Raw genomic sequence first — 15,264 nt, 5'->3', positions numbered from 1 at the left:
AAATTAGCTACTAAGGTAGCACAATGGTCTACTATCATCAGTTGTCATAGAAATAGTAGCATACTTTCAGGCATAAAAACCTTAACATAGCGAAACTTTTTTTAAAGCAAAACTTTGTACAATTTATTATGACTCTCACTGTATATGGAATCGGTTGACCCAAATAAAATTTTCCTTTTTGGCTTTTGGTAAATTAACAATGTTTTTGGCATTTCGTATTTACCACGAGTTTTTGCTTTTTTTATTTTTATTTTTATTTTTATTTTTCATTTCAATTTTTGTTTTTATACATTTATGGTTCATTTAATCTATGTTATGTGAACTAATTATCCTCTCCATAAACAACAACACATACACACACACTCATACAGTATCATGAATATTTGAATTTTAAATAGATTTCCGTTCAAAGTTCATTCTGTATATATACATAAGAGAAGTACTTTCAATGTGAAATAGGTTACCATTTCCAGCAAAAAATAAAAAAAAAACATCCAATTCATTTGGCTAATTGCGGTGTAATTCAAGCGCTTGCCACCCTTACGCGCCAGTCATACCACTTCACTTCAATTAAATTTTGACACGCAAACGTAATAAAATAAAAGAAAAAAGAACCATAAGAAAAACTATGCTGAACCACTCTAGGTCCCAATCCCTACCTGTCTCCAGGTGAAAAGCCATAAAGTCAAATGCAATACAATAACTAAAGCACATTCTACTACAAAGCCATATAATGTCAGGCCAGTACTAATACCCATAACTTTTATGATGACCTTAAAGAAATTAAAACATTCTCTCTTAAGAATTTAATTGGCAAACAAAAACAAAAAGCAAATGGGGTTATAGGGAGTGGAAAGAAACTACAAAATATAAAATAAAATAAGGATTCGTTTTTGTTATTTCTCTTAAAACTTTAAAGGATCTTGTTTCGTTGGGCCCCTTAGAGAGTGATAATTAATTTAGAAATTTTATAAGACTCCCCCGGAATATAAAAACGAACATTATTTTTACTATTTTTTCAGTTTAAGAATAATTGCAAGACTCTTTAATCACCCAAAAAAAAGCAACCCTAACTTCTGGGAGCTGTGATTAATGGCGCCTAAAAGTAGATTACACTTTTTATGATACTCTTAAATTATATTTATTTTTTCTTAACTCAAATTCTTTTTCCCCCTTCCCCAATTATATGAGAATTCGTAGCTATAAACTTGATTTTAGTGAAAATAGCACGGTTTAACGCGGCTCAATGGGAAAAGTTTTATAATAATTTTGCTCAATGGAATTATGGTTAATGAGGCAGAAAATAAGCAACTGGTAACAAACATAGGCTAGCAGATAATAAACAAAAAAAAGGTAAGAGCCCATTATAATTATATGAGTTTTAAAATGGTTTTTATTTAGCAAAAACAAAAATGTACAGAAATGAGAGAAAGCATAAAATTTAGAAAAATTAAAGAAATTAAATATAATCCAGCATAAAATCGGATGTCATTAAAAAAGTTCTAATTCCAGAGACAATACGTAAACTTCAAAATGTCAAAATTTATTATTTTTTTTTTTGAGCAAAATAAAAACATTTATAAACTTTTGTCATATAAAGCTTCTCTATTGTTTTTGATTGGGAAATTTTGGCTTGTGATAGGGGAGTGACCATGGTTGCCGCAGTTGTAGAATTTTACCAAAAATGGCAGATTTTTTACTGTTTGGTCGAATTCTTGATATTTTGATAGATTTTTCTTATAGAAATAAGATTTTGTCAAAATATTCTATAGAAATAAATTTTGAGAAAACTTTCTATAGAAATAAAATTCTGAGAAAATTTTCTATAGAAATAAAATTTTGAGAAAATTTCTTATAGAAATAAAATTTTCACAGAATCTTCTATAGAAATAAAATTTTGCAAAAATTTTCTATAGAAATAAATTTTTGACAAAATTGTCTATAACAATAAAATTTTTGCCAAAAATTTCAAGGGAAATAACATTTTGACACAAATATTCTATACACGCAAAGAAAAAAAAAAAACGTTTGGAAAACGTGTACCGAAAACGTTTTTCTTTTGTTAGAGTTTTTTGAATTGCTTCGAAAATTTTAAACTTTTATCACCAAAAAAATTCGTTTGTTAGAAAATTTTTATTTTTGCAATAAAAAAAGTTATTTTTGAAAAAACAACAGAGTCCATTTCGTTTATATCAAACACTGTTCTTTTCTGACTTTTGGTCTTTAATAAAACACATTTTACAGTTCAAAATTTAATATAGTACAATGTAATGTTGAACATTTTTTCGGAATCTTCCGAACATATGTAGAATGTATGTAAAAAAAAACTTTGGTCGAAGCAGGGATCGAATCCACGACCCTTGGCATGAGAGTCAGACATAGCAACCACTGCTCCACGGTGCCAAACTAAATGTTTCTGTTAAATAAACTTTGTTTATTCGGTTCGTGGGCGCCGCAAGCTATGCTATATAAATATAACTTATATGGATAATTATCTATTGATGACCATGACAGGTACATAGCTCAGTGGTTAGTGTGTTACTGTCCAGGCGAAAGGTAAAACAATTTATAAATTCGTATAATTTCTTCTACATTGTTGGTATTACAGGAAAAGGTGTTAAGAACTAAAAAAACTCGTGGATGTGAGGGAAAATGCAATTAGCAAGAAAAAAATTTTTTTAGTTAGTCTTTATGAAATTGTTGTTAAATCCTGGAAAAGAATAAATGTTTATCACAAAAAGTATATACTTTTCTTCCAAATACACTTCCTTACAGCGAAAAGCAAATAAGAAACGAACTTTATTTGTCTAAAATTTCGTTTGGGAGGAAAGAATTATTTTTTTGCGTGTACAAATAAAATTTTCACAAAATTTTCTATAGAAATAAAATTTTGCAAAAATTTTCTATAGAAATAAATTTTTGACAAAATTTTCTATAGAAATAAATTTTTGAGACAATTGTCTATAAAAATAAAATTTTACCAAATTTTTCAAGGGAAATAACATTTTGACACAAATATTCTATAGAAATAAAATTTTTAGAAAATTTTTTATAGAAATAACATTTTGACAAAAATTTTCTATAGAAATAAAATTTTGGAAAAATTTTCTATAGAAATCAAATTTTAACCAAAATTTTCTATAGAAATAAAAGTTTGATAAAATTTTCTATAGAAATAATATTTCCATAAAATTTTTTATAGAAATAAATTTTTGACCAAATTATCTATAGAAATAAAATTTTGCCAAAATTTTCTAGGGAAATAACATTTTGACACAAATATACTATAGAAATAAAATTTTGATCCAGTTTTCTACAGAAATGAAATTTTGACAAAATCTTTTTTTAGAAATAAAATTTTGACAAAAATTTTCTATTGAAATAAAATTTTTTATAGAAATACAATTTCATCACAATTTTCTATAGAAATCAAATTTTGACAAAAATTTTCTATAGAAATAAAAGTTTGATAACATTTTCTATAGAAATAATATTTCGACAAAATTTTTTATAGAAATAAATTTTTGACAAAATTGTCTATAGAAATAAATTTTTGACCAAATTATCTATAAAAATAAAATTTTGCCAAAATTTTCTAGTGAAATAACATTTTGACACAAATATTCTATAGAAATAAAATTTTGATACAATCTTCTATAGAAATAAAATTTTGATAAAATCTTCCTTTAGAAATAACATTTTGACAAAATTTTTCTATTGAAATAAAAATTTTAATTAAAAATTTTTAATACAATTTCATCAGAATTGTCTATAGAAATCCAATTTCTACAAAGTTTTCTATAGAAATAAAGTTTTGATAAAATATTCTATAGAAATACAATTTCGACAAAGTTTCCTTTAGAAACTAAAATTTAGATAAAAATTTTCTAAAATTTTGATAAAAGTTTTATTTTTTTTTTTAGAAATATAAATTTGCAAAAATTTTCTATAGAAATACAATTTCGACAAAGTTTTTTTATAGAAATAAAATTTATTTCAATAGAAAAAAATTTCTATTGAAATAACATTTTCTATAGAAATACAATTTCATCAAAATTTTCTATAGAAATCCAATTTCTATAGAAATCAAATTTTGACCACAATTTTCTATAGAAATAAAAGTTTGATAAAATTTTCTATAGAAATAAATTTTTGACAAAATTGCCTATAGAAATAAATTTTTGATCAAATTGTCTATAGAAATAAAATTTTGACAAAATTTTCTATAGAAATACAATTTTTACAAAATTTTCTTTATAAATAAAATTTTGACAAAATTTTCGATGAAAATAAAATTTTTACAAAATTGTATATAGAAATAAAATTTTGATATTTTCTATAGAAGAAAAAATGTTGTCAAAAATTTTCTATAGAAATTTAATTAAATAAACAAAAACAACAACAATGCTTAAAGAACAAAACCAACAATAACAAAACAAAACGAATGGAAATTTAATTTTGCAAAAATTTTCTATAGAAATACGATTTCGAGAAAATTTTCTATAGAAATAAAATTTTGACAAAAATTTTCTATTGAAATAAAATTTTCTGTAGAAATATAATTCAACAAAATTTTCTACAGAAATCCAATTTCTACAAAATTTTCTATAGAAATACAATTTCCACAAAATTTTCTATAGAAATAAAATTTTGCAAAAATTTTCTACAGAAATAAAATTTGGAAAAAATTCTGTATATAAATAAAATGGTAACAAAATTTTCTATAGAAATAAATTTTTTACAAAATTTTCTATAGAAATAAAATTTTGGCAAAAATTTTTTATTGAAATAAAATTTGGATAAAAAAAAAATTCTAAAGAAATAAAATTTTGGTAGATTATTTTTGACTCGAGTGTCAACCGTGGTAGTGACCATATTGGCTCTGAAATTAAATTTCTAATGTAAAAAATTTAATCCTGGACAAACTCACCGCTTTTTCTCTCTCATTTAAAATATTTTTATTTTTATTTAAATTAATGACTTATACAAATTTTTATCCCTAAAAGTATACTTGACCCCTCATTATAATTAGCCATGGAGCTCCTCCTGATGGGATACCACACTAATTATTTTTTTAAAAATAATTTAAAATAATCTCTTCACCAGAGTGATGATTACATTTATATAATATTTCAAATAATGCTTTTACGGTTTGTTATGCCCTGTCCCTTTTGGCCATCATATCATTCTCATTTACAACACAGCTGGCCATCAAAATAATTAGCTGTTCATCATATGTCATGAAAGCCAACGGGCTGTTAATGAGTTTCATTTTGAGAACAACAAGACCAAAAACAAACAAAAAATCTTGTTAACAACAACGAAAAACAAATGCTTATGATTTCTTCTTTTGACTTTTACATCACAACTTTTCTGGCCAAAAAAATCATGGCTGTCAATATAAGTCCACAAGTTTTTCTTCTCACTGATTTTGTTTCTTCCCGCTAGAGGATAAATGCCACGGAAAGGAAGACCTTAAGGAAGGAAGGAATTTGAAAAGGAAATATGCTACGGCCGTCCACACCAAAAGAACCTAACAAATCATTTAATGTATACTTGAATCTTGACCTCGTTCGAATTATAATTTGTTGACAGGATGAGATGGATGGAACGATGGTTGAGGGTGGAGCCTGAAATGAACACCAAAATAAAGCTGGCCTAATGACTTTTGGTATTGCCTTGCCACAATCTGGTTGCCATCATCAACATTAGCCAGCCGGCCCTTAATGCTGACCCATGTTGGTTGCAAGGCAGCAATTAAAATTGGATGTCACAAACTTAAGAAGCACCCAAAGCCGAAATAATGAAGTGTAACAGTAGCAAGAAATGAACCCTAACTAAAACTAATTATAATTCTATGAATATTCAAAGAAGTGTTCATGACAAATTCATTACAAAATATAAAATTTATATTTTCGAAAAAGAACAGTTTAAAATATGAAAGTCAGAACTTGGGATATTTTTCGAATTTAAATAAGAGAAAGATCCTCTTACATTAAAATGAAGACAAAAGAGCAAGAAACAGGAGTCTAATAAACATAAAAATACCTCCGTCTCAGCAACGTCATATTCTAGGGAGTATAACACACTTTCACTTCCAAGAATTTTATAAAGTTAGTTTTGAAAAATATTGTTTGTCATTACAAATTAGAAGAAATTTGCAGTGCAAGAAGTATTTACCTACAAACGGCTCATTTTTGTTCATACTGCAGGCTGATAAACCTTCGCCTTTTTGATGGAATTGAACCCATGACCATTTATATTCAAGGCTGCACCACAGTAGCTCCAAAAAATATAATTTTTACTTTAACATTTTCAAAAATACTTTCTTTTTGCTGTCCGTCTTCGTAATCTGTATGGATAACCAGTTGTTTTTTACAAAGTCTCCACAAAATTTTGATTGATTAAAAAGGTAATGACTCACTTTGCATATTTTGCATAATTTGAAAAAAAAAACAAACACACACACAAAATTGATAACTGAACATTTTTAACCTTCATTACAACTTTCACGCCAAGGCCTTAAATTGTTATTTCGTGACGTTCATGGGAGCCAGCCTACAGCTTATGTCCTTTGATCATTGTGAACTGTTATATTTCTCTTTAACATAAAACCGCACAACCAAAGGACATTCAATAGACGTTGAAACAAAGCTTGCAGTTCATTTGAGCGCCACCAAGGCCCAATAGGCTATTTGCATAATGAAATTTAAATATGTGTTTTCCGTTTTAAGTTATGAAACATGACATTAATGGCCAAAACAGCCACAAGGTTGGCAAGTTGATATTTATAAGCGTGTGGAAAAGAGAGAGAGAGAGAGAAAGCGAGAGAATGAAAGGAAACCCCCAAACATGGACAAGGATATTGTAGCAGCATGGTGACAAAGTAGAAAAACCTCTGTGTCGCTAGGTCGACTACAAATTTCATGCCCGAGGTTAAATATTTATTAAAGCTCTTAATCTGTTGTAAGAAAACAAAATCACCGAAAGGAAACAAATGGTGGAAACAGTTTTCATTTACAGCTTATACTTACAGTTCATGTCGAGTATAAATTTTTTTGTCAAAGCTGCTACCACATGACCATTACTCGCCTGGCAAGTGTAAACCTGTAAAAGAGAAAAAGAAAAATAAAAATTGTAATATTGAATTTGATGAAGCGAAAAAGTTTAATAAAGAGGAATACAATTTGTTATATTGGCAATATATTGCGATTTACAATTTTTGTTGAAGAAAATCTATATCATTATTAAGGTGGCTCCAACTCGAGAGTAATAAAAATGTATACCTCATGTCATGTCTTGTTTTTGAAAATTTTTATCAACCTTTTTTCAAGTAATAATATGAACGTTTTCCGTTTAACTAGCAAACTGTTATACAAAAAATATTTTAATATATTTTCTAACTTATGTACAACCATTAACAGAGGAACGAAGACACATCTCTCAATAATGGGTGATACGGTCAAAATTTGGTCAAGGGAAAACGGGTGTAAATCGGTGAAATCGTTTATTTAAAAAATCAAATTAAATTTCTTTTTCAAGTTTTTCAAGTTCAATTAGTATAAAATTCAGGAAAAATATTCAGTTAGGCTTTCGCTTTTCCAAATCCGAATTGCCGGGCCTCACGCTTGGCACCTGCCATCAGATTTTGTACAGCCACCTTGTCCACCTTCTTCGCCGCAGAAAGCCAGTTTGCCTTGAACTGCTGCTCGTCCTTAGCAGTTTTTTTGGTCTTCTTTAGGTTCCGCTTGACAATAGCCCAGTATTTCTCAATTGGGCGGGGCTCTGGCGTGTTGGGAGGGTTCTTGTCCTTGGGAACCACCTGCACGTTGTTGGCGGCGTACCAGTCCATGGCCTTTTTACCGTAATGGCAATATGCCAAATCCGGCCAAAACAGTACGGAACAACCGTGTTCCTTCAGGAAAGGCAGCAGACGTTTATTCAAACACTCTTTCACGTAAATTTCTTGGTTGACAGTCCCGGAAGCTATGAAAATGCTGTTTTTCAAGCCACAGGTACAGATGGCTTGCCAAACCAGATATTTCTTTGCGAACGTTGACAGTTTTATGTGCTTGAAAATATCTGCTACCTTTCCCCTTCCTTTTGCCGTATAAAACTCCTGTCCCGGAAGCTGCTTGTAGTCGGCTTTGACGTAGGTTTCGTCGTCCATTACCACGCAGTCAAACTTCGTCAGCATCGTCGTGTACAGCCTCCGGGATCGCGCTTTGGCCGTCGTATTTTGTTTGTCATCGCGATTTGGAGTCACTACCTTCTTGTAAGTCGGTAGTGCGGCTCGTTTTTTGGCTCGATGCACGGTTGTAGACGATACACCCAGCTTACCGGCAACTCTCTTTGTCGTCTCAGCGGCTTCCGGTTTTCGATTGTCGACAAACGTTCCCCAAACACTTTAATTACATTTGTAACGGTTGATTTGGCAACTTTTAGCGATTTTGCCAGCTTTGCGTGCGAGTAGCTCGGATTTTCGCGATGCCCGAGCAAAATTTTGATACGCTGCTCTTCTTGCTTGGACGGCATTTTGACAACTGAAGAGTGAATTCCAAAATCAAAATAGGAGCAACATTCTACACACACACCTTCAAAATGAGAGGTGTTCAGGTTTTTTAAATGCAAAATTGAAAGAAATACGTCAAGTTTATATTGACCAAATTTTGACCGTATCACCCTTTAGCCTCTGATGTATGTTTATTAAGTGTTTCAGACTCAGCTACAGAATTTCATAAAGTTAAGGCAATATCTTAATCCGGCTTCAATAACAGGACAATTCACTCTCTCAATCCGGCTTCAATACAGGAACAATTCACTTTCTCTTTCATGGGATATTCAGGAGAAGTATGATGACTTGCACAAGAAGCTCAAAACATAACATGTGTGTCGAAATATGTATTGCATTTCGTTCACATAATAAATTATTTAAAAATGATAGATCCAAAAAAATTGTTAGTTTTTGAAAACATTTGAAGTCAAACGTTTCAGAAAATGTTAGAATGCATTAAAAATAATAAAAACTTACAAAAAATTTTTATTTGACAAAATATCACAAAATTCTTTAATTCACATCCAAAACACTTAATTCGGATCACACCTTAAGAAGTGATGCAAACACAGTGCAAAGGCTGTTGAAATGTTGGACATTCGTCCTGTGACAAGCCCATGTTAAATTCATCGCTTATGCTTCCAAGTTTGCACCTCTCCCGGATCCAAAAAGAACATTCACACTACTGTTTTGGCGACGCTTTAATTGCTGGTGTAATTTTGATGGGACCTGGGATCAAAATTGACGAAAACTAGTTCACTTAGAAATGACATCATGGCCACCTTTAGGGTGGCACAAAAGGTGGATAAAAATGTAAAAGTATGATTTTTAGTGGCACAAAAGTGTTAACTCACTTTTTGAAGAGTTGACACTTTTGTACGCCTATTTTATTGTGCCACTAAGAACCATATACAATTCTAATTGCAAAACTGTTCGAAACTAATATCGGGAAATTCTTACGAAGTTCTTAATATTGACAAGAAAAGTATTGCATACCTCCAAGATTTTTTTTTAAATTCCAAGACCCAATTCAATTTCACCTCATCTCTTTATATCTGCATAAAAGCATGCAACACTGTTCGAAACTAATATCGGGAAATTCTTACGAAATTCTTAATATTGAGAAGAAAAGTATTGCATACCTCCAGGATTTTTTTTAATTCCAAGACCCAATTTAATTTCACCTCATCTCCTTATATCTCTTTATATCTGCATAAAGGCATGCAACACTGTTCGAAACTAATATCGGGAAATTCTTACGAAGTTCTTAATATTGAGAAGAAAAGTATTGCATACCTCCAGGATATTGTTTGTTTTTTTAATTCCAAGACCCAATTCAATTTCACCTCATCTCTTTATATCTGCTAAAGGCATATCGTTTGAAAGAAAATTCCTTACATAAATATTCTTGGTGATCCTTCATTTTCTCATATATACACCATAGATGTGTATGAATTCCTATAAAAATCACATTTGACTTTTATGACCTAATTATATTTCTTGGCTGTTTTTATCACAGTATTTTATCATATTTTTATGAGGGCCTTCTTCAATATCTTTTCTCATTCGGAGGGGGGCATCAGCGCACATGTATGTTACGCATTCTCCTCTTCATAGCTTTTGGCGTAAACACCTTTTTGTGAGAATCATTATTGACATCATCAAAGCTTATAGGCAATTGGCATACATACGCATCAAGTAAGCTTAACCACTCAACCATGTCTTGGTAGATACAGTCAATATACATATGAGCCATACAGAGAAAGAGAGAGCGAGAGAGAGAATCATATACATTTAGAGTATACACATGTCTGCTTATTTTCATATTTAACATCACAATGATTATACAGAAAAAGTAAATGAATGTTTTCATTTTGCCATCTTCCTTTACGAGGGGATTTTTTTCTTATTACAATTTCTTCGAATTGTGGGCTTCTGTAGAATAAGGCCTATGTATGTTGGGGTTTGTCTTTCGGTTGTTATGGAAAAGAGTAATATCTCAATATTGCGAAAATATTCTAATTAACTAAAAATTTGATTTTTTTTTAATCTTGGAATCAAATGTATAAATATTGTAGCATTAAAATTTGTTTCCTTTTTTTTAGCTTGTCTTTAAGTCTGTCTATCAAACTGCCAGCAAAGTTATGATTGTCTTGCCTAGCGATTGTCATGCTGGTGTTTGATAACATGAACATTATTAAATATCAAAGACTCACGGCTGTTTATTATTACTTTGGCCTCTTAATGCCAGGATATAAGCATAAGCATTTGGTTATTGTGTAAATGTAACCTTGTAGGCAATTCAGGCGAATGAATTTGGAAAATGACAAATACAAGGAATGACTGGAAGTTGACAAAGGCGTTTCTTTAATATTTCTCCCTTTCTCCCCAAAAACGAGTGGGTTTATTTGGCCAGTTTTCCCAAATTAAGAAATGATTATATAGAAATAATAAGAACACAAAAACCAAATGAAATTATCCCTTGGAATCTATTTGATATTTGAGATTTTTAATTTATATCATCCCTTTGGGCTATACCCTTTCTATTGGCTTCTATTTTGATATTAATTTTCATTTCCATTGAACAGTATTATCTTTTATTTCATAGACATTCACAAAGTTGGTGTTTTTTGTACGTTTGCCTTGCCAAAGGGCGTATTTTCTTGCGATTTCTCCCCTTAGGGCTTAAATACTAATTTTTGTTTATTATTGAATCTTTCAGATTTTGGTTGTTATAGATTTTTTTGTGTGTCTCCCTCTATATAGCCTTCCTCATTTTGTTGTCGCTATCAGATGTTTGCCATTATCGACATCTATTGACAGTATTATTGTCTTATTGAGGCAAATGGGTAACGGAGAAGAAGTGAATTCATAAGTCTTAGGCCTTCTGGCATGTTTCGCATTATGTACTTTATGCAGGAGAAAATATTATTGTAATGTCTTAAGAGGATGCCTGCGATTAGGTGGTGATGATGGCTTTTACTTTTGATATTTGGAGTTCGAGGAAAATAAACGGCTCCTCCTCACTTCAAAGAATTTGTTCTACTAGATCACCGGAAAGAGGAAAGTCAGCAAACAGTCTTGGCTCAAAGTAAATAGAAATAAGGATTAAGTGGGTGTTAATAAGATGTGCCACAATATATTGCCTTTCATTCATTTATTGAGATAGATTTCGAAGACTTGAGTGTGGAAAAAAAGCAATCAAGGGGATTTGTGGGTTTGCTTATTCTAGCCAGCATATATAAAATTTAAATAAGCAATCATCGAAGAGTTTCAATGAATATTTAAGGGATTTTTTGTTTTAACTGGTAATTCATACAATTGATATGGTATAAGGTAAAGATATATTAAATAATCACGAAAAAAGTAATCTGTCTGCATATTTAACTCTACACCTGTTCAAAATGTTCAAATATTAAGGCTTTTTGGATCCTATCTAGCGCTGCCATTGAAAGTTTTTAAAATGTGGCACAAGATTCGCTGTAAAAGGATTAAAAAGAGGTGCCTCACATTTCTTATAAGAAAACTTATATAAATGCATTTATATCATATTTTTTCTATCGAATTGCAAAATCAGCTTAATTTCAAATAAATTTATAAATTAATCTAACAATCAATTTATATCAAGTTCAACCATGATCGCTGCTATAAATTGACTTTTCAAGGAGGAACGTAGTACATATGTAAGGTTAACTGAAGAAGATTGATAGAATTCTTGATGTTTCCGTAGATTTTGCAAACTATTCCCCTTCAACTAAGAGTTACTTCAATTTTCTATAGAAATAAAATTTTTACAAAATTTTCTATTGACATAAAATAAATACAAAATTTTCTTTAGAACTAAAAATTTTGACAAAATTTTCTTTAGAACTAAAAATTTTGAGAAAATTTTCTATAGAAATACAATTTTTACAAAATTTTCTATAGAAATACAATTTTGAGAAAATTTTCTATAGAAATGAAAATTTGACAACATTTTCTATAGAAAAGAAATTTTGAGAAAAAATTTTATAGAAAACAGAAATAACATTTTGACAAAATTTTCTATAGAACTAAAAATTTTGCCAAAATTTTCTATAGAAATAAAATTTCGACAAAATTTTTTATAGAAATAACATTTTGACACAATTTTCTATAGAAATAAAATTTTGACAAAATTTTCTATAGAAATAAAAAATTTGACAAAACTTTCTATAGAAATTTTTTTTCGACAAAAATTTTTATAGAAATAACATTTTGACACAATTTTCTATCGGAATAAAATATTGACAAAATTTTCAATAGAAATTACATTTTGACAAGATTTTCTATACAACTAAAAATTTTGCAAAAATTTTCTATAGAAATAAAATTTCGACAAAAATTTTTATTGAAATAACATTTTGACACAATTTTCTATAGAAATAAAATTTTGACAAAATTTTCTATAGAAATAAAAAATTTGACAAAACTTTCTATAGAAATAAAATTTCGACAAAATTTTTTATAGAAATAACATTTTGACATAATTTTCTATAGAAATAAAAAATTTGACAAAACTTTCTATAGAAATAAAATTTCGACAAAAATTTTTATAGAAATAACATTTTGACACAATTTTCTATCGGAATAAAATATTGACAAAATTTTCAATAGAAATTACATTTTGACAAGATTTTCTATACAACAAAAAATTTTGCAAAAATTTTCTATAGAAATAAAATTTCGACAAAAATTTTTATTGAAATAACATTTTGACACAATTTTCTATAGAAATAAAATTTTGACAAAATTTTCTATAGAAATAAAAAATTTGACAAAACTTTCTATAGAAATAAAATTTCGACAAAAATTTTTATAGAAATAACATTTTGACACAATTTTCTATAGGAATAAAATATTGACAAAAATTTCAATAGAAATTACATTTTGACAAGATTTTCTATACAACTAAAAATTTTGCAAAAATTTTCTATAGAAATAAAATTTCGCCAAAATTTTTTATAGAAATAACATTTTGACACAATTTTCTATAGAAATAAATTTTTTTACACAATTTCCTATAGAAATAAAATTTGACACAATTTTCTATAGAAAAAATTTTGACAAAACTTTCTATAGAAATAACATTTTGAAAAAAAATTTCCATCGAAATAAAATTTTGACAAAATTTTCTATAGAAATAAAATTTAGACAAAATTTTTTATAGAAATACAATTTTGACAAATTTTTCTATAGAATAAAAATACTGACAAAATTTTCTATAGAAATACAATTTGAGAAAATTTTCTATACAAATGAAATTTTTGAGAAAAAAATTTTTATAGAAATTACATTTTGACAACATGTTTTATAGAAATAAAATTTAACTAAATTTTTTATAGAAATAAAATATTGACAAAATTTTCAATAGAAATAACATTTTGACAAAATTTTCTATACAACTAAAAATTTTGCCAAAATTTTCTATAGAAATAAAATTTCGACAAAATAACATTTCGAAATAACATTTTGACACAATTTTCTATAGAAATACAATTTTAACAAAAATTTTTATTGAAATAAAATTTCGACAAAAATTTTTATAGAAATAACATTTTGACACAATTTTCTATAGAAAAAAATTTTTTACACAATTTTCTATAGAAATAAAATTTGACACAATTTTCTATAGAAAAAAAAAATTTGACAAAACAAAAATAAAGTTTTGACAAACTTTTCTATGGAAATAAAATTTTGACAAAATTTTCTAAAGAAATCAAATTTTGACAAAAGTTTCTATAGAAAAAACATTTTGAAAAAATATTTCCATCGAAATAAAATGTTGACAAAATTCCATATAGAACTAAAATTTTTACACAATTTCTTATAAAAAAATTTGACACAATTTGCTATAGAAAAAAAATTTGACAAAACTTTCTAGAGAAATAAAATTTTGACAAACTTTTCTATGGAAATAAAATTTTGACAAAATTTTATATAGAAATAAACTTTTGACAAAATTTTCTATAGAAATACAATTCTAACAAAAATTTTTATAGAAATAAAAATTTGACAAAATTTTCTATAGAAATAAAATTTTGACAAAATTTTCTGTAGTATTAAAATTTGTACAAAGTTTTCTATGAAATAACATTTTGACAAAATTTCCTATAGGAATAAAATTTTAACAAATTGTTTTATGGAAATAAAATTTTTAACAAAATTTTCTATAGAAATACAATTTCGACGAAATTTTTGTAGAAATAACATTTTGACAAAATTTTCCATCGAAATAAAATGTTGACAACATTTTCTATAGAAATAAAATTTTGACAAAATTTCCCATCGAAGTAAAAAAAATTTCTATAGAAATAAAATTTTGACAAAAAGTGCAATGCAAATAAATTTTTGACAAAATTGTTTCTAGAAATAAAATGTTGTCAATATTTTCTATAGACGTAAAATGTTACCAATATTTTCTATAGAAATCAAATTTTGACAAAATTTTCTATAGAAATCAAATTTTGACAAAATTTTCTATAGAAATAAAATTTTGACAAAATTTTCTATAGAAATAAAAGAAGAATAATTGTAATAATAACTCATTTCTTCAAAACTTTTTTTCTCAATTAATTACTAACATACTTTTAGGCGATTACATGAACTTTTAAATTGGAATATATTTTCAGTGAAAATAGAATTTGGAAAACGTTGACAAAATGGTCGTTAGCAATAAACATTGATCCACT

General features: G+C 27.9%; 1 protein-coding gene across 1 annotated transcript in view; it reads right to left on the bottom strand.

Annotated features, from left to right (window-relative positions):
* The window catches only part of side-V (sidestep V), a 302,304-nt gene that overhangs the window by 62,860 nt on the left and 224,180 nt on the right, over positions 1-15,264 (bottom strand). The window contains exon 6 of the mRNA XM_075312598.1: positions 7,035-7,107. Coding sequence (XP_075168713.1) covers positions 7,035-7,107 — 73 coding nt within the window. The remainder of the gene's footprint in view (positions 1-7,034; positions 7,108-15,264) is intronic.

The sequence above is a fragment of the Haematobia irritans genome, chromosome 5, assembly GCF_050003625.1.
Source record: "Haematobia irritans isolate KBUSLIRL chromosome 5, ASM5000362v1, whole genome shotgun sequence".
NCBI lineage: Eukaryota > Metazoa > Arthropoda > Insecta > Diptera > Muscidae > Haematobia > Haematobia irritans.
Note: the sequence above shows the minus strand (reverse complement) of the source record. Positions and strands in the feature narration are given on the sequence as shown.